The sequence below is a fragment of the Salmo trutta genome, chromosome 25 (genome assembly GCF_901001165.1).
Source record: "Salmo trutta chromosome 25, fSalTru1.1, whole genome shotgun sequence".
NCBI lineage: Eukaryota > Metazoa > Chordata > Actinopteri > Salmoniformes > Salmonidae > Salmo > Salmo trutta.
The window spans coordinates 9020805-9040394 of record NC_042981.1 but is presented as its reverse complement, the minus strand read 5'-3'; the positions used below and the strand labels follow the sequence as shown (position 1 = coordinate 9040394).

The 19590-nt window shown below is 43.3% G+C and overlaps 1 protein-coding gene across 2 annotated transcripts in view; it reads left to right on the top strand.

Moving 5' to 3' along the window:
* LOC115161953 (forkhead box protein N3-like) overlaps positions 1 to 19143 on the top strand; it is a 187894-nt gene extending 168751 nt beyond the window's left edge. For both annotated transcript variants that reach the window (XM_029712809.1, XM_029712808.1), the window contains exons 5-6: positions 10268 to 10376; positions 14373 to 19143. In XM_029712809.1, coding sequence (XP_029568669.1) covers positions 10268 to 10376; positions 14373 to 14913 — 650 coding nt within the window. In that variant the 3' untranslated portion in view covers positions 14914 to 19143. The remainder of the gene's footprint in view (positions 1 to 10267; positions 10377 to 14372) is intronic.
* The last annotated feature ends 447 nt before the right edge of the window (positions 19144 to 19590 follow it).

Below are 19590 nucleotides of genomic sequence, written 5' to 3'. Positions count from 1 at the left end.
TCATTCCTCTCTCTCTCGCTCTCTCCCTCATCCCTGTCTCTCTCCCTCATCCCTGTCTCTCTACCTCATCCCTGTCTCTCTCCCTCATCCCTCTCTCCCTCCATCCCTGTCTCGCTCCCTCATCCCTCTCTCTCCCTCATCCCTCTCTCTCCCTCCATCCTCTCTATCCCTCATCCCTCTCTCTCCCTCCATCCCTGTCTCTCTCCCTGTCTCTCTCCCTCTCTCTCCCTCATCCCTCTCTCTCCCTCTATCCCTGCCTCTCTCCCTCCATCCCTGTCTCTCTCTCTCCATCCCTCTCCTTCTCTCTCCATCCCTCTCTCCCTCCATTCCTCACTATCTCCCTCCATCACTCTCTTTCTTACTCAATCCCTCTCTCTCTTTCATCCCTCTCCTTCTCTCTCCAACCCTCTCTCTCCCTCCTTCCCTGTCTCTCTCACTCTCTCTCCCTCTTTCTCTCTCATCCCTCTCTCTCTCATCACTCTCTCTCTTACTCAATCCCTCTCTCTCTCTCTCTCCCTCTTTCTCTCTCATCCCTCTCTCTCTCATCACTCTCTCTCTTACTCAATCCCTCTCTCTCTCTCTCTCTCTCTCTCATCCCTCTCGCTCCCTCCATCCCTGTCTCTCACCCTCCATCCCCCTCTCTCTCTACCTCCATCCCTCTGTCTGTATTTACTCTCTCAGTCCATCCAGGTTATTGTGTTGATAGAAAGACCCAGAGCCCTCCCCACCAGCTTCTTTCCTCTTCTCTACTGTTTTGTGTCCTCTCCTCGTCTCTCAATACAAACAGATAAAGAGACATTCTAAAGGAGAGAGAGTTTGTTTAAATCACTAGGCTGTGATTTCTGGGTATAAGGCACTAGATTAGAGACTTTAGTGTGTTGTGTTGGGTACTAGACTAGGTACTGGGGATGGGAATGTCATCTACAACTGCTTTACAGGTCTAATAAAGAGTTAATGATGCTGGCTGACCCTGTCGTTGTGCTGCTCACTGTGAAGAAAAACACTGGTTTTACTGAAGTGAATGAGCCTCGGTCCTCATGGTGACAGTCTATAGGCCAGTGCATTGACATTACTGAACACAGAGGATGTATTTGTGATAAGAAAAACAGTCAAATGTAAGTAGGTAAAATGATGAATATATCTTTCCTCGCTCTTGCAACTCTTCCCATTATTGGCTTTTAAAGAGAATGTGTTTACACTCAGTCAACTTACTTGTTAAAAATATTAGTACAAAGGTTAGATAAAACAGAGAATAGCCATAATGCCATGATGAAAGCTCCAGTCTTGTATAGTGAATTAACCTGAACATCCAGAATGCGGATTATATGCGACACATTACATTGGAGTATAACGTTTTGACCTTAAAGTAGGAAGAGAAAGGCAATGGATTTGACCTGCATCAAAGTCTATGGTGTGAACTGAGGTGCGTAGTGTGTGTATGTGCGTGTGTGTCATGTGTGCCTGTGTGTGCACACGTTTGTTCGTGCATGAGTGTGTGTCCGTGTGTATGGGCCATTTAATGATGAGATTAGTGCGTTCAGTGGGCATATCAATGTGCTGATGCCAGGTTTAGCCAGTAACCACAGGTTTAGCCAGTAACCACAGGTTTAGCCAGTAACCACAGGTTTAGCCAGTAACCACAGGTTTAGCCAGTAACCACAGGTTTAGCCAGTAACCACAGGTTTAGCCAGTAGCCACAGGTTTAGCCAGTAACCACAGGTTTAGCCAGTAACCACAGGTTTAGCCAGTAGCCACAGGTTTAGCCAGTAGCCACAGGTTTAGCCAGTAGCCACAGGTTTAGCCAGTAGCCACAGGTTTAGCCAGTAACCACAGGTTTAGCCAGTAACCACAGGTTTAGCAAGTAGCCACAGGTTTAGCCAGTAACCACAGGTTTAGCCAGTAGCCACAGGTTTAGCCAGTAACCACAGGTTTAGCCAGTAACCACAGGTTTAGCCAGTAACCACAGGTTTAGCCAGTAACCACAGGTTTAGCCAGTAGCCACAGGTTTAGCCAGTAACCACAGGTTTAGCCAGTAGCCACAGGTTTAGCCAGTAACCACAGGTTTAGCCAGTAACCACAGGTTTAGCCAGTAACCACAGGTTTAGCCAGTAGCCACAGGTTTAGCCAGTAACCACAGGTTTAGCCAGTAGCCACAGGTTTAGCCAGTAACCACAGGTTTAGCCAGTAACCACAGGTTTAGCCAGTAACCACAGGTTTAGCCAGTAACCACAGGTTTAGCCAGTAACCACAGGTTTAGCCTCTACCCCTCCCTAATAACTGATGAAGGTGAAATTACCCTCAACCACAGATCTGGGATCAGATTACCCTATAACCAGGACCTGGGGGGAGAAGGCAACATAGCTTACTCTGATGGAGAGATGGAGAAGGAGAGAACAAGACAGCGACAGAGAGAGCTCTGTCTGCTAAAGGATTATTACTTGACACATAGGAAAGAATTAGCAAAGAAACAGAGGAAACTAGAATGCTGTCTGGCCCTAAACAGAGAGTACACAATGGCAGAATACCTGACCACAGTGACTGACCCCAAATGAAGGAAAGCTTTGACTATGTACAGACTCAGTGAGCATAGCCTTGCTATTGAGAAAGGCCGCCGTAGGCAGACCTGGCTCTCGAGACAAGACAGGCTATGTGCACACTGCCCACAAAATGAGGTGGAAACTGAGCTGCACTTCCTAACCTCCTGCCAAATGTATGACCATATTAGAGACACGTATTTCCCTCAGATTACACAGACCCACAAAGAATTTGAAAACAAATCCAATTTTGATAAACTCCCGTATCTATTGGGTTAAATACCACAGTGTGCCATCACAGCAGCAAAATTTGTGACCTGTTGCCACAAGAAAAGGGCAACCAGTGAAGAACAAACACCATTGTAAATACAACCCATATTTATATTGATTTATTTTCCCTTTTGTACTTTAACTATTTGCACATCGTTACAACACTGTATATAACTATAATATGACATTTTAAATGCCGCTGCTACTTTGGAACTTCTGTGAGTGTAATGTTTACTGTTAATTTTTATTGTTTATTTCACTTTTGTTTATTATCGATTTCACGTGCTTTGGCAATGTAAACAAACGTTTCCCATGCCAATTTTGTATTACATTTTTTTATTTCACCTTTATTTAACCAGGTAGGCTAGTTGAGAACAAGTTCTCATTTACAACTGCGACCTGGCCAAGATAAAGCAAAGCAGTTTGACACATACAACAACACAGAGTTACACATGGAATAAACAAACATACAATCAATAATACAGTAGAAAAATCTATATACAGTGTGTGCAAATGAGGTAAGATAAGGGAGTTTAGGCAATACATAGGCCATAGTGGCGAAATAATTACAATATAGCAATTATACACTGGAGTGATAGATGTGCAGAAGATGAAAGTGCAAGTAGAGATACTGGGGTGCAAATGAGCAAGATAAATAAATAAATACATTATGGGGATGAGGTAGTTGGATGGGCTATTTACAGATGGGCTGTGTAGAGGTGCAGTGATCTGTGAGCTGCTCTGACTGGTGCTTATTATTAGTGAGGGAGATATGAGTCTCCAGCTTCAGTGATTTTTGCAGTTCGTTCCAGTCATTGGCAGCAGAGAACTGGAAGGAGAGGCGGCCAAAGGAAGAATTGGCTTTGGGGGTGACCAGTGAGATATACCTACTGGGGCGCATGCTACAGGTGGGTGCTGCTATATTGACCAGTGAGCTGAGATAAGGCGGGGCTTTACCTAGCAGAGACTTGTAGATGACCTGTAGCCAGTGGGTTTGGCGACGAGTATGAAGCGAGGGCCAACCAACGAGAGCGTACAGGTCGCAGTGGTGGGTAGTGTATGGGGCTTTGGTGACAAAACGGATGGCACTGTGATAGACTGCATCCAATTTGTTGAGTAGAGTGTTGGAGGCTATTTTATAGATGACATTGCCGAAATCGAGGATCGGTAGGATGGTCAGTTTTACGAGGGTATGTTTGGCAGCATGAGTGATGGATGCTTTGTTGCGAAATAGGAAGCCGATTCTTGATTTAATTTGGGATTGGAGATGCTTAATGTGAGTCTGGAAGGAGAGTTTACAGTCTAACCAGACACCTAGGTATTTGTAATTGTCCACATATTCTAAGTCAGAACCATAGTAGTGATGCTGGACGGGCGGGCGGGTGCAGGCAGCAATCGGTTGAAGAGGATGAATTTAGTTTTACTTGCATTTAAGAGCAGTTGGAGGCCACGGAAGGAGAGTTGTATGGCATTGAAGTTCGTCTGGAGGTTAGTTAACACAGTGTCCAAAGAAGGGCCAGAGGTGTACAGAATGGTGTTGTCTGCGTAGAGGTGGATCAGAGAATCACCAGCAGCAAGAGCGACATCATTGATATATACAGAGATGAATACAATAAAGCCCTTGAATTGAATTGAGAGGGAGAGAGGGAGTATGTCATTCAGACAGCCAGACAGATGGAGAGAGACATAGAGAGACAGTCATGTGAAAGGAGAAAGAGAGAGAAACTGAGTGTGAGTGGTTATCCCTATCCATCCCCTGCTGTAGCTCTGTGTGTAGTGGAGAGAGGCTCTCCCCCTAGTGGCCAGACTGTGTAACACATGTGTTAGTCAGACCTGTCAGGATTGTCCATTCTACCAGCTCTAGTTCTTCGCTCCTGTGTCTGTCATGGAGGGGAAGCATGAGGTGCACTACATTGATCGAGAGGTCACAGTTCAGAACAGTATTCCATTCCAGGGAGTGTGTATGTATGGATCTGGTTAGGAGCCGTCTGCCAATGTTCCCCCTTCTCAGATTTACCTTTTGACAATTATTATTTTATTTAACCTTTATTTTACTAGGGAAGTCAGTTAAGAACAAATTCTTATTTTCAATGACAACATCTGGCCTCTATGAGAACTTAAGTGTTGACCCGCGTTAGAGAAGCACATCAGAGAGTAGATTGATGACATGACACTTTGGATTCTGTCCTCAAGTGCACCCTTTTCTCTATATAGTGCACTGCTTTTGACCAGGGACAATGGAACTCTGATCAAAAGTAGTGCACTAAATAGGGGACAGGGTGCCATTTGGGATGCAGTATTTATAATGAGACTAGTAGAGGGAGGTAGAGATTGAGATGAGTTGAAAGAGAGTGCTGGACATAAGAGAGATAGAGAAACGGATGGAAATGATGAGATCTGCCAGGTATGCACACAGCCACTCAGTAATATCTATATCACAGGGTTGATACTATTTTAAAACTATACGACTTGACACTACTCTCTACCATTTGATTTGACGCTGCTTTCTTTATTACCTTCCAATCGACTTAAAGCATTCCAGTTGTTCCTGTGTCCAAGCTAAGATAGTCTGCGTGCACTTTCTCTCTGATGGCATTTAGCCCATCCCTGATGTCCCTGTGTATGAATGGACAGCGTTGTGTAACCTGGACCTGCTACAATGGAGCTACAAAGCATGTTTCCCACGAGCCTTTCATCCTGCTGGCCCAGGGAGGGGCAACTCCAGTCCTAAGGGGGGCCAGAGCAGTGTCACACTTTCCTCCCATTCCTAGTAAACACAGCTGATTAAACTAATTGCATTCTAAACTGAAGATCGTGATTCGTTGATTATTGGAGTCAGGTGTTTTAGCTGGGGCAACAGTGTGACAACAATCAGGCTTCCGAGGACTGGGGTTGCCCATCCCTCTGCTAACCCAACCACGATAATGCCATACCCTCTCCGCGTCTCTGTGTCACTTCACATCCTATCACACACACAGCCTGACTGCCGGTGTGTGTGTGTGTGTGTGTGTGTGTGTGTGTGTGTGTGTGTGTGTGTGTGTGTGTGTGCGCGCGCGTGTTTGTTGGGGCCCCTCTCTTTTCAGGGGTTGAGATAAAATCAAAAAGAGAGCATTTTCATCCCTGCTGTTCCATTTATCCTTCTTTTGGTTGGTTAGCTAGCTTAGTAACTGTCACTATAGCGGACATAGTTGTATACGGTTGCCATGGCAGGAAAGGGGGTTGCCAAGGCAACAATTTGGACTTTCTTAATCGACAGGAAAGTGAGCATGATTCCAAACGGTTAATATTTTTCCCACTCTCGCGCTTTTATTTTGTCTCTCTCTCCAAGACTGTCATCTGCTCTCGATTAGTTCATGTTTCTCTCTGTTGTGGGGAGGTTGAATTCATTCCTGTATCTTTCTCTCTTTTGTGGGGAGGTTGAATTCATTCCTGTATTTGTCTCTCTGTTGTGGGGAGGTTGAATTCATTGCTGTATCTTTCTCTTTGTTGTGGGGAGGTTGAATTCATCCTTGTATCTTTCTCTCTGTTGTGGGGAGGTTGAATTCATCCCTGTATCTTTCTCTCTGTTGTGGGGAGGTTGTGTCCTACGTTAACCAACTTGTGTGTATGTGTGTGTTGAGGAGTATTGACAGGGGTCTAACTCAGGTCTAATCTAATATTTTTTTAAATTAATCTCTCTAAAAATAAGTCTCTCACTGTTGCCGCCTGCTATCGACCCCCTCCGCTCCCAGCTGTGCCCTGGACACCATTTGTGAATTGATCGCCCCCCATCTAGCCTCAGAGTTCGTTCTGTTAGGTGACCTAAACTGGGATATGCTTAACACCCCGGCAGTCCTACAATCTAAACTAGATGCCCTCAATCTCACACAAATCATCAATTAACCCACCAGGTACAACCCTAAATCCGTGAACATGGGCACCCTCATAGACATTATCCTGACCAACTTGCCCTCCAAATACACCTCTGCTGTTTCCAATCAGGATCTCAGTGATCACTGCCTCATTGCTTGTATCCGCTGTGGGTCTGCGGTCAAACGACCACCCCTCATCACTGTCAAACGCTCCCGAAAACACTTCTGCGAGCAGGCCTTTCTAATCAACCTGGCCCGGGTATCCTGGAAAGATATTGACCTCATCCCGTCAGTCGAGGATGTCTGGTCATTCTTTAAAAGTAATTTCCTCACCATCTTAGATAAGCATGCCCCGTTCAAAAAATGCAGAACTAAGAACAGATATATCCCTTGGTTCACTCCAGACCTGACTGCCCTTGACCAGCACAAAAACATCCTGTGGCGGACTGCAATAGCATCGAAAAGTCCCCGCGATATGCAACTGTTCAGGGAAGTCAGGAACCAATACACGCAGTCAGTCAGGAAAGCAAAGGCTATCTTTTTCAAGCAGAAATTTGCATCCTGTAGCTCTAACTCCAAAAAGTTTTGGGACACTGTAAAGTCCATGGAGAACAAGAGCACCTCATCCCAGCTGCCCACTGCACTGAGGCTAGGTAACACGGTCACCACCGATAAATCCATGATAATCGAAAATTTCAATAAGCACTTCTCAACGGCTGGCCATGCCTTACTCCTGGCTACTCCAACCCCGGCCAACAGCTCCGCCCCCCCCACAGCTACTCACCCAAGCCTCCCCAGCTTCTCCTTCACTGATAGAGTTCAGTGTGTCAAATCGGAGGGCATGTTGTCCGGACTTCTGGCAGTCTCTATGGGGGTACCACAGGGTTCAATTCTCGGGCCAACTCTTTTCTCTGTATATATCAATGATGTTGCTCTTGCTGCGGGTGATTCCCTGATCCACCTCTACGCAGACGACACCATTCTGTATACTTCTGGCCCTTCCTTGGACACTGTGTTAACTAACCTCCAGACGAGTTTCAATGCCATACAACTCTCCTTCCGTGGCCTCCAACTGCTCTTAAACGCTAGTAAAACCAAATGCATGCTTTTCAACCGTTCGCTGCCCGCACCTGCCCGCCCGACTAGCATCACCACCCTGGACGGTTCCGACCTAGAATATGTGGACAACTATAAATACCTAGGTGTCTGGTTAGACTGTAAACTCTCCTTCCAGACTCACATTAAACATCTCCAATCCAAAATCAAATCTAGAATTGGCTTCCTATTTTGCAACAAAGCCTCCTTCACTCACATCGCCAAACATACCCTCGTAAAACTGACTATCCTACCGATCCTCGACTTCGGCGATGTCATCTACAAAATAGCTTCCATTACTCTACTCAGCAAACTGGATGCAGTCTATCACAGTGCCATCCGTTTTGTTACCAAATAACCTTATACCCACCACTGCGACCTGTATGCTCTAGTCAGCTGGCCCCCGCTACATATTCGTCGCCAGACCCACTGGCTCCAGGTCATCTCTAAGTCTCTGCTAGGTAAAGCTCCACCTTATCTCAGTTCACTGGTCACTATAACAACACCCACCCGTAGCACACGCTCCAGCAGTTATATCTCACTGATCATCCCCAAAGCCAACACCTCATTTGTCCACCTTTCCTTCCAGTTCTCTGCTGCCAGTGACTGGAACGAATTGCAAAAATCGCTGAAGTTGGAGACTTTTATTTCCCTCGCCAACTTTAAACATCAGCTACCTGAGCTGCTAACCGATTGCTGCAGCTGTACATAGTCCATCTGTAAATAGCCCACCCAATCTACCTGCCTCATCCCCATACTGTTTTTATTTTGTTTACTTTTCTGCTCTTTTGCACACCAGTATTTCTACTTGCACGTCATCATATGCTCATCTATCACTCCAGTGCTAATCTGCTAAATTGTAATTATTCGCTCCTATGGCCTATTTATTACCTACCTCCTCATGCCATTTGCACACACTGTATATAGACTTTATTTTTTTCTACTGTGTCATTGACTTGTTTATTGTGTTATTGGCTTGTTTATTGTTTACTCCATGTGTAACTCTGTGTTGTTGTCTGTGTCACACTGCTTTGCTTTATCTTGGCCAGGTTAAATAAAGATGAAATAATAAAAAATTTAAAAAAATAATCCAAGCAGTGTGTGAGTGAACATGCTAGCTAGCCACTCTTCAACCATGCTAGCTAGCCACTCTTCAACCATGCTAGCTAGCCACTCTTCAACCATGCTAGCTAGCCACTCTTCCACCATGCTAGCTAGCCACTCTTCCACCAAGCTGTCCGTCCTTATTTCTCTCTTTGTCTGTTGTCCATTCTATCATTCCAATGTTTTGACTCGGTGGTTATTTTAAAAGATGATATCCCACATCATTTCCATAGTCTTTTCTCTGTTTACAATCTCTCTCTCTCTCTCTCTCTCTCTCTCTCTCTCTCTCTCTTTCTTTTCTCTGTCTCTCTCTCTCTTTTTTTCTCTCTGTCTCTTTCTTTCTCTCTGTTTTCTCTCTCTTTCTTTCTCTCTCGTGCTCTCTCTCTTTTTTTCTCTCTCTCTTTCTCTTTTTTCTCTCTGTCTCTTTCTCTCTCTCTCTTTTTCTATTGCTCTTTCTCTCTCTTTCTCTCTCTCTCTCTCCATGGTGTTTTGAGTGTTTTCAAGCCCTCTCTGACCTGTTTCACTCTGAACTACATACCACTGTGTAGCAGAGACATGTTGTGAGGTGAGGGCGTCACGGTATAGAACTGAGACTCGTCCTCCTTCAGTATTTTCTCTTTTATGTAGACATTTCAGATGGTAGATACAGAGTCATGGATGTAGACGGCAGAAAGTCAGACAATGTCAGTGGTTGGATTCGATCCCACGTCGCTACTATACATGCTTAATAGACTCCAGCACTTCCACTACTCCACGCTGCTGCACGGCCATGGTTTGGTGTTACTGCCATGGTTTAATGTTACGGCCATGGTTTAGTGTTACGGCCATGGTTTAGTGTTACGGCCATGGTTTAGTGTTGCGGCCATGGTTTAGTGTTACGGCCATGGTTTAGTGTTACGGCCATGGTTTAGTGTTACGGCCATGGTTTAGTGTTGCGGCCATGGTTTAGTGTTACTGCCATGGTTTAGTGTTACGGCCATGGTTTAGTTTTACGGCCATGGTTTAGTGTTGCGGCCATGGTTTAGTGTGACGGCCATGGTTTAGTGTTACGGCCATGGTTTAGTGTTACTGCCATGGTTTAGTGTTGCCTGGGCCTATATTGTGTCCATATCTGAGTTGGCGGCTTTGCAGGGAATCCTTCTCCATCTCTTTCTGTCATCATCTCTCTTTCCTCCCATCCTTATCCCTCCTTCCCTCCTTTTTAGGATGATGTGATTTAGTTTATTTTCATTGACATGATTTGAGATCTGCTTGGCTTGTTAGAAACTCCTAACCTCAACCACAAACAAACTAAGCAGATGGTAAATCATGTCAATCTCTTTTTAAGTGTGTGCACTGTATCATACTATATGTGTGTGTCTTACTGACTCTCTCTCTCTCTCTCTCTCTTCTTTCTCTTCTCTCTCTCTTCAGTCCCTCAGGGAGTGATCCAGAACGGAGCCAGAATGATGAGTCATGGCCTGTACACAGGAATACGACCACTACCCATCAATCCTATAGGGATCAGGACAGCTGCTGACAGGTTGGTATATCTGCCATAGAGAGAGAGAGACCCACTGGCAACAGACGTCAATTCATTGTCTATTCCACGTTGTTAAAACAACATTGTGTGTGCCCAGTGGACACACACACATACACACACACACACACACACACACACACACACACACACACACACACACACACACAACACACACACACACACACACACACACACACACACACACATACAGGAGCTTCGGTGAAGAGGCTACATCAGAAGCACAGTACGATGTGGCCTGAGGCTGTGCAGGTAACAGCCTCACATGGAAACACAGTGGTCCAGCTGAGCTACGTTTAACACAGTGATCCAGCTGAGCTCTGTTTAACACAGTGGTTCAGCTGAGCTACGTTTAACACAGTGGTCCAGCTGAGCTACGTTTAACACAGTGATCCAGCTGAGCTGTGTTTAACACAGTGGTCCAGCTGAGCTCTGTTTAACACAGTGGTCCAGCTGAGCTCTGTTTAACACAGTGGTTCAGCTGAGCTACGTTTAACACAGTGATCCAGCTGAGCTCTGTTTAACACAGTGGTCCAGCTGAGCTCTGTTTAACACAGTGGTTCAGCTGAGCTCTGTTTAACACAGTGGTCCAGCTGAGCTCTGTTTAACACAGTGGTTCAGCTGAGCTACGTTTAACACAGTGATCCAGCTGAGCTCTGTTTAACACAGTGGTCCAGCTGAGCTCTGTTTAACACAGTGGTCCAGCTGAGCTCTGTTTAACACAGTGGTCCAGCTGAGCTCTGTTTAACACAGTGATCCAGCTGAGCTCTGTTTAACACAGTGGTCCAGCTGAGCTCTGTTTAACACAGTGGTTCAGCTGAGCTCTGTTTAACACAGTGGTCCATCTGAGCTATGTTTAACATAGTGGTCCATTTGAGCTACGTTTAACACAGTGGTCCATCTGAGCTTTAATATGTACTTTTGGGTGTCTGGGAAACTGTATGGAGTAAAAAGTACATTATTTTCTTTAGGAATGTAGTGAAGTAAAAGTAAAAGTTGTCAAAAATACAAATAGTAAAGTAAAGTACAGCTACTCCCAAAAACTACTTAAGTAGTACTTTAAAGTAGTTTTCTTAAAGTACTTTACACCACTGCCCTGTTTGTGTTAGAGATGTGGGAATACAAAAATCTGAGCCTCGTGTCATCACTAAGAGACAAATCCCTGAAGGGTTCTACTTCCTCCTCTCTGCCACAACAAATTCATTCAGACACTGGCCTCATTACGGAAAAGAAATGCCATCATTGATACATCTAATCCCCATTTTATTTCAGAGGGCTCTCTCTTTGAAATAACTTCTAAGCCTATTCACAATGATATTGGGCTGGATGTTGATACGGGAAACTTGCTGAACAAAGCTTTTCTTTTCGGGCTATTTACAAAAATAAGTCCTGGATGCTTTGCTAGCTATAGACAATAAAGAAATCCACAGGGGCTGACTAATTATCTCTAGCCACTTTAATAATGAAAAATTGGATGTAATAAATGTATCACTAGTCACTTTAAACAATGCCACTTTATATAATGTTTACATCCCCTACATTACTCATCTCATATGTATATACTGTACTCTATACCATCTACTGCATCTTGCCTATGCCGTTCGGCCATCGCTCATCCATATATGTATATGTACATATTCTTATTCATTCCTTTACACTTGTGTGTATAAGGTAGTTGTTGTGAAGTTGCATTACTACTAAACCAATCAGGGTTTAGGTGTGGGCCTGGGCACTACTACTAATCCAATCAGGGTTTAGGTGTGGGCCTGGGCACTACTACTAAACCAATCAGGGTTTAGGCCTGGGCACTACTACTAAACCAATCAGGGTTTAGGTGTGGGCCTGGGCACTACTACTAAACCAATCAGCGTTTAGGTCTGGGCCTGGGCACTACTACTAAACCAATCAGCGTTTAGGTCTGGGCCTGGGCACTACTACTAAACCAATCAGGGTTTAGGTCTGGGCCTGGGCACTACTACTAAACCAATCAGGGTTTAGGTGTGGGCCTGGGCACATCTACTAAACCAATCAGGGTTTAGGTGTGGGCCTGGGCACTACTACTAAACCAATCAGGGTTTAGGTCTGGGCCTGGGCACTACTATTAAACCAATCAGGGTTTAGGTCTGGGCCTGGGCACATCTACTAAACCAATCAGGGTTTAGGGTTAACCCTAACCCGAGTGGCGCAGCGGTCTAAGGCACTGCATCACAGTGCTAGAGGCGTTACTACAGACCCTGCTTCGATCCTGATACCAAGAGTGTGCACAGCTGTCATCAAGGCAAAGGGTGGCTACTTTGAAGAATCTCAAATTTAAGATATATAATATTTGTTTAACACTTTTTTGGTTACTACATGATATCATATGTGTTATTTCATGGTTTTGATGTTTTTAATATTATTCTACAATGTAAAAAAAACAGTACAAATACAGAAAAACCCTTGAATAAGTAGGTGTGTCCAAAATGTTGACTGGTACTGTAGATGCAGACAAGAGTGTGCAAGGCAGTGTTGAATGTATCACTTTCTGTCACCTTGATTACTTAAAATGATTTCAACCTGCACATCTATGTTGTAAACGCTCTTTCATAGGCTAGGTTGTAGCAACCTCATGATGGGTACAGAGAAAATTCTAGTATCATGTAGTAGCCTAAACCTATCAACGTTACATTGAACTGGGTGAATGGAATATTAATGACAGTCATCCAATATGCTGTAATAGAAATAAGGCCATGTTCATGAAAGAAATAATCATCCTCCCTCATCTTAAACGGCACTGGCCGCCACTGCTGTTGGGGTATAGACACCTGAGTTGCTTAATCCGTTGACAGGATTGGTTAACTCTTGAGGTTCCTAGGGTCTCCACCGAGCTAGGTAAATCTGATTTTAGTTTTATTGCCCCGTATTGCTGGAACAAAATTCTAAATACATTTATTCTTGATGTTCTGGTGCCGTTTGGGCAGTTTAGAGTATTGATTGGGGACTTATTTGTGGAGGAATGTAACTCTTTCTGGGTGATTTGTGCTTCCCATGACTGTGGTTTTGTATTTTATTGTGTACATACACTGATAATCACCAATGTCGGATTTGTAGTGCTGTCAGCCTGTCACACAAAGTGAATCGACTCGAATTGAATGGTACTTCCTTGATCCCCAAGGGGGGGAATTGAATTGTCACAGGTTTTATATTGAAATCACAGCCGTTGCAAACATGCAGAGCGTTGTGCTACTTTGTGTGACAGATTCTCACATCTAGCTGATGGCAGGACGTAGGGCTAAATCCATTAGACTCATCAGCCGAGAGACACCACTGCATACACTCCTCTCCTCATCTAGCTGATGGCAGGACGTAGGGCTAAATCCATTAGAATCATCAGCCGAGAGACACCACAACACTGCATACACTCCTCTCCTCATCTAGCTGATGGCAGGACGTAGGGCTAAATCCATTAGAATCATCAGCCGAGAGACACCACTGCATACACTCCTCTCCTCATCTAGCTGATGGCAGGACGTAGGGCTAAATCCATTAGAATCATCAGCCATATAGCATTAGCTCTTTAGCTCCGTACTCGTCTCTGAAGGGGCCACTCAGACATGAGATCTGTCTAAATTTAATTAGCTGATGTCTCACTGATTAGAGTTAGCAGTCACAGCTAGCACTGTTCTGTGCTTCTGATGTAGCCTCTTCACTGAAGCTCCTGTGTGTGTGTGTGTGTGTGTGTGTGTGTGTGTGTGTGTGTGTGTGTGTGTGTGTGTGTGTGTGTGTGTGTGTGTGTGTGTGTGTGTGTGTGTGTGTGTGTGTGTGTGTGTGTGTGTGTGTGCGTGTAAACATGCTAACAACATGAGTCAAATGCAGGGAGCTGTGAAGTGTGTAATGTTTGTGTTAGTTAGTTAGTGTATCTGTTGTGTCCGCTGTCTGTTTTAGTGTTTGTGTGTGTTTATGTAAGTGTATCTAACTTGTGTCTCGGTCTCTCTCCAGGTCAGTGCTGTCCGGAGGCTGTCGGAAGCGTAGTGGAAGCAATCCCCCCTGTGACTCCCCATTGGTCAACAGCGACCCCAAGGAGGACCACACCTACAGCACCAACCAATCGGATGACGGCAGTGACTACACCAGCGACTCCAGTCTCCGCAGCAATGGCCCCATTGCCCGGGACGTCGCCAACGATTCAGACTTTGACTACGAGGACGACGTAGACGACAAGAACAAGATCCAGCTGGAGATCAAGAAGGAGGAGCCGCGCGATTGGCCTATAGACACGATAGACTCCACCCCTTCCAGCCAGCAGCACAACAAGAAGCGGTATCACTTCCTGAAAGCCAAGCAGCGGATGGGCGTGGCTAGTGACACCCTCCCGCTAAAAAAACGGTGCACAGAAAAGCCGCCAGAGAGTGATGACGAGGAGATGAAGGAGGCAGCGGGTTCGCTGCTCCACCTGGCGGGCGTCCGGGCCTGCTTGAACAATATCACCAACAGAACCGCCAAGGGCCAGAAAGAACAGAAAGAACCCACAAGAAACTGACCACAGAAAGACTGAGAGAGAAAGAAAGAGAGAGAGAGAGACTAACCTGAGAGAGTGAAGATTTTAAAAGAACAAAAATAAGAGAGAGAAACGGAAATACAAAACATCACTTTTAATATAGAAATATACACTTTCTTTTTTCCAGGACATCAGGTGAATTCTGAAAGATTTGTGGCAATATCAAAAACAATCACTTTGTTTTCCTATCTTTAAAGTTAATGTTTTTGAAGGTTGCAAAAAATATGTTTTTTATTTGTTTTATTTGTTTAAAGGATATTAAAGCCATAGACACAACTTTTTCTGATATTCAGCTAAGTTAGCAGGTTTCTGTTGGCTGATAGTAACACGAATGACAAACAAAATGACCTTTTTGGAAAACTGCCCCATCCAGGCTTGGATGTATGAATAGAATAGGGGATCAAATTGTTATTCATTTCAAAATGTATCCAATCCCAAACTATTGCCCTTTACAGGCTCATCAGACGCAGCTAACACTATATAATACATTTCAGCAGGCTCATACACTTGTTGTTTCTGTGGAATTTCCTGGTACAAAGTTCTTATGGGGTGCTTATCACTGACTATTTTGTTTTTACAGTGATATAGATCATTAAAATGTAATAAAGTAAGTATTCAGGGTCAGATCTTAACTTAAGATAGATTGATGTCTATGGCCTGCATATTCCTGTTAGGATGTGGCCATATACCTCAATATGTCACAATAAACAAGCACAAATACACATGCTATACTGGCTAAAGCAATGTTATATTAGTCAACTAGTTCACTGAAATAACACAGGTATATGCCCTTTGTTCAGCATGAGACTTTCGAAAACAATGGTGCTAATATGTCAGCTATTTAAAAATCTATATTTAAAATCTAGTTTGCCAAACTCTGTCTTGTCTGTCTGCAAAGAAGCTTCCCCAGATATTTTTTTGACATTAAATTATGTGATGCTGTTAGCTTAGTGACCATTAGCCTAGCCAAGCTCATAGAAAATATACTCATCAGTTAGCCTAGCCTAGCTAAGTCCATAGAAAATATACTCATCAGTTAGCCTAGCCTAGCTAAGTCCATAGAAAATATACTCATCAGTTAGCCTAGCCTAGCTAAGTCCATAGAAAATATACTCATCAGTTAGCCTAGCCTAGCTAAGTCCATAGAAAATATACTCATCAGTTAGCCTAGCCTAGCTAAGTCCATAGAAAAGACACTCGGTAACCAGTTTTTGTATGTCCTTCCTTTGCGTGTCAGTGTTGGAACAGTGCCAAATAGGAATTATTGGTCAGCCCACTGATGATGGTAGCACTTCCTTTGCTAACTGTCTTTCTGACTGCTAATCACATTTAGCCACCGGCGCTAGCTAGCATGCCAAGGCAGAGGGGACAGTGTTGTTTTCCCCTTAAAGGTTGACTGTAGGACTGTAGTGAGGTGAAGTTCGCTGGTACAAGTGGGATGAAGGAAGGGTTTGTTTTTTTCTGACGTGGTCTCTAAATGTAAGCTAATAGTCTGGCTGGCGCTTATCAGAGAGTAAAATAACTGAAAACATGTTAAGAGAACCTCAAAATTGCCTGTGTCCTTTTATGAAAGCAATCAACATGAATAACTGAGTTATACTCCAGTTATACGTTATAGTGATATTCTCCCAGTGGCACAAACACCTGAACACCTTCATGTGTTGGATGGGAAATGATGCTGCGAAACCTGCCACATTTTATTTCATGTGAGAAGAACAATGATGTTTATTTTTTGTGTTTGTTTGTGTTTACTAACCTACCCTCATGACGTAATAAAGCAATTTAATCCAGTCAGGATAACACTGTATAAAAAGTTAAACTAGAGTTTTGCATTTTTTTCTTAATTTAAGCAATGTAGCCAGCATGATTTTTTTCCAAATCGTGTTGTATGGGTTCTGTAATGAAAAAGCAAAAAAAAAATTATATTCATACAAAGATCATGTAAGGTAAATAATGTATTTAGCATGAAGCATGAATTATTTTCATATAAGTATCCTAGCAAACAAAAAGGTTCTGCCTGGAAGTTCTGCGCCCATAGGTGTGGAATCCTTCTCTGTTGTTTTGTCTTGTCTTTTTGAATTGATGGTTCCTTTCTTGTCATCCTCACTCAACCTTGTTTTAACTTGGGCTTTCATACAGTAAAACAACCTTATTCAGGGACAAAAAGCTGGTCTGTTGGGCAAATCTCTGTCTGCAATATGACGGTACCTCTCTCTCCTCCCATTGGTGGATGGCAACTTCCTTCATCCATAGTGGATAAAACTACTATGTCCCAATGTTTGTTTGTAGTCACTAGATGACCATGTTAGAAAGGACACAACTGACAAGATTGTCAGACCTTCTTGGCATGAAGAGGAGTTATTTCTGGATTAAAAGGACCAAACTGTCCTCTGTCTTCTCCGGCATGGACGTATAGTGACCCCTGTGTCGGATGGGTTCTCCCTGAAAGGTGAATGTTGGAGCCCGTGGGATTAAAGGTCAGGTTAGGTGGTAGTGAGTGTTAGCCGTCTGTTTCCCTCCTTCTCTCTGCCTGTTCTTCCATTGTTTCTTTCTTTTCTAAGGTTTTAGACGTCTTTGATATTTCAATGTCTTCCTTTTTTCCCCTTCTTTTTTTATGAAATAGGAGTTTACCAAAGTGTTTTTATGTTGTTATTTTATGTATCCGGCTGTGTTGTTGTCCTTTCTACTCTTGTAGCTCTTCAGGTTTTGTTGTCAGTATTAAGCAGGCTACTATAGACTCGTTGGACATGTAATAACTCAAAGGAAATTAATAAAATAAGACTGCTAGATAAATACAAACTATATAGTGCGTATTTTTACATTATCTCACCAGATTGCACTAAGATATTAAATGAGAGATTAATTTCAGTGCCAAAGGCTTTAATAATTCCTTATCTACCTGAAATAGATTACAAACATATGTTAACACATCATTGCCAGTGTGCTGTTGCATTTCTGTTAGATGCCCGTCGGACCGTCCGAGTCCTTGTTCTTGGTACCTACCACACTACACGCTGTGCATTGGCTCCTTGGAATGGGTTTAATTTCCACAACATGCTCATTTTCTTTGTGGCCTTTTTAGTTGAATATAACACCCGTTATCCCATAATGCACTCCGTTTGACCAGAGCTAACGAACCCAATGAGGCTCTGGTCGATGCAGTGCACTATATGGACAGTAGGGTATCAGTTGAGACATCCCTTATTTTCCCTTCATTAAGTTGAGGTGATGTGTAAATGTGTCTTCCACTGATAATATATTACTAAAGATATTTCCCATTGTTTGTTTCATTATTCTTTGTGGGATACTGCCTTCATAAAGTCGATAACACTAACTAGATAACTCTTCCTCCAATCACAATCCTTCAGGTGCCACAACGTATGAAGTGTTCTGGAAAAAAAACATTTAATATGAATTATTATCAATGAAATGTCAATACTAGCCAGGCAAATAGTGATGTATCTATTGATGAGTAAAAACAAATGTGTTTATTTGTTTCATCGTGTTCTTTGATTGTTTTTCTTCCATGTTTATTGTTTAGAGGGGTTTTATGAGGAGAAGAAAGCGCAATGGATTGCCGGGTACTTATTTGCAGTACATTATTCACCTGGTTGTCATGGAAACCGCATGGTACTTTATCTCACTTATGTCAATAAATTCCGATAGAATCAGCAACTGCTGGGTTTTAAAAGATCCTTATTAGTGCTTAGATTTCAACTAATAACTTAAACAACAGAGAGCAATTTGTGGTTACAAATATTGAGTGACTTATTATTACCACTGTTGTTGTTAACAAAGAAACAAAACACTAAAAAGTCCCCATGTAGTTTCTATGTAAATAAGAGGCAGGTAGTGTTCTGTAAAAACATGCTACCGATCATTTCTGTGTCCTGTTTTTGAACCCTGTAGTCTTGATGGCATGACCTTCCAGCTGATATGGTGATATGGAGTAGGTGAGTTCTGTATTTCATTGACGTGTATTCATATTGCCAAAGACAAACTACTTCATCAATTCATGTAAATATCACCGTGTCCGTTACTATGACGAAAGTATGATTTTATGTTTGTGTTTTAGTTTCCCCCTCCCCCAAAAAAACGTACCATAAAGTTTCTGTGCTGTATTGTCTTCCAGTTGAAATGAAAACAGTTACTCCTGTTGTTAGGTTCCTTCAATAAGCCTTTAATAAACCTTTATGTATTTTAACTTTCAAACCCACATGAGTGGCTGGACTTTTTATGCCACTTAGCAGCACCTATTTGTGGTTATCATATACCTTTTTTTTGCTTTTCAATCCCCTCCAAGAGCACTTGTGGTTGTTTTGGAATACCTTAAGCACTCCTGCTACTTCTTTTCATCAAGCCTTTGTGTATTTTCTACTACTCATTTCTACATTTTAGAGGCGGTTTCCGGACTTTAGAAAGAAAAGATGGAAAGAGGAAAGAAGGGTGAGGACAGGAAGAAGAGAGGAGGACAGGAAGAAGAGAGGAGAAGAGGAAGAAGAGAGGAGGACAGGAAGAGGAGAGGAGGACAGGAAAAGGAGAGGAGGACATGAAGAAGAGAGGAGAAGAGGAAGAAGAGAGGAGGACAGGAAGAGGATAGAAGTGTGAGGACAGGAAGAAGAGAGGAGAACAGGAAGAGGAAAGAAGAGTTGGGACAGG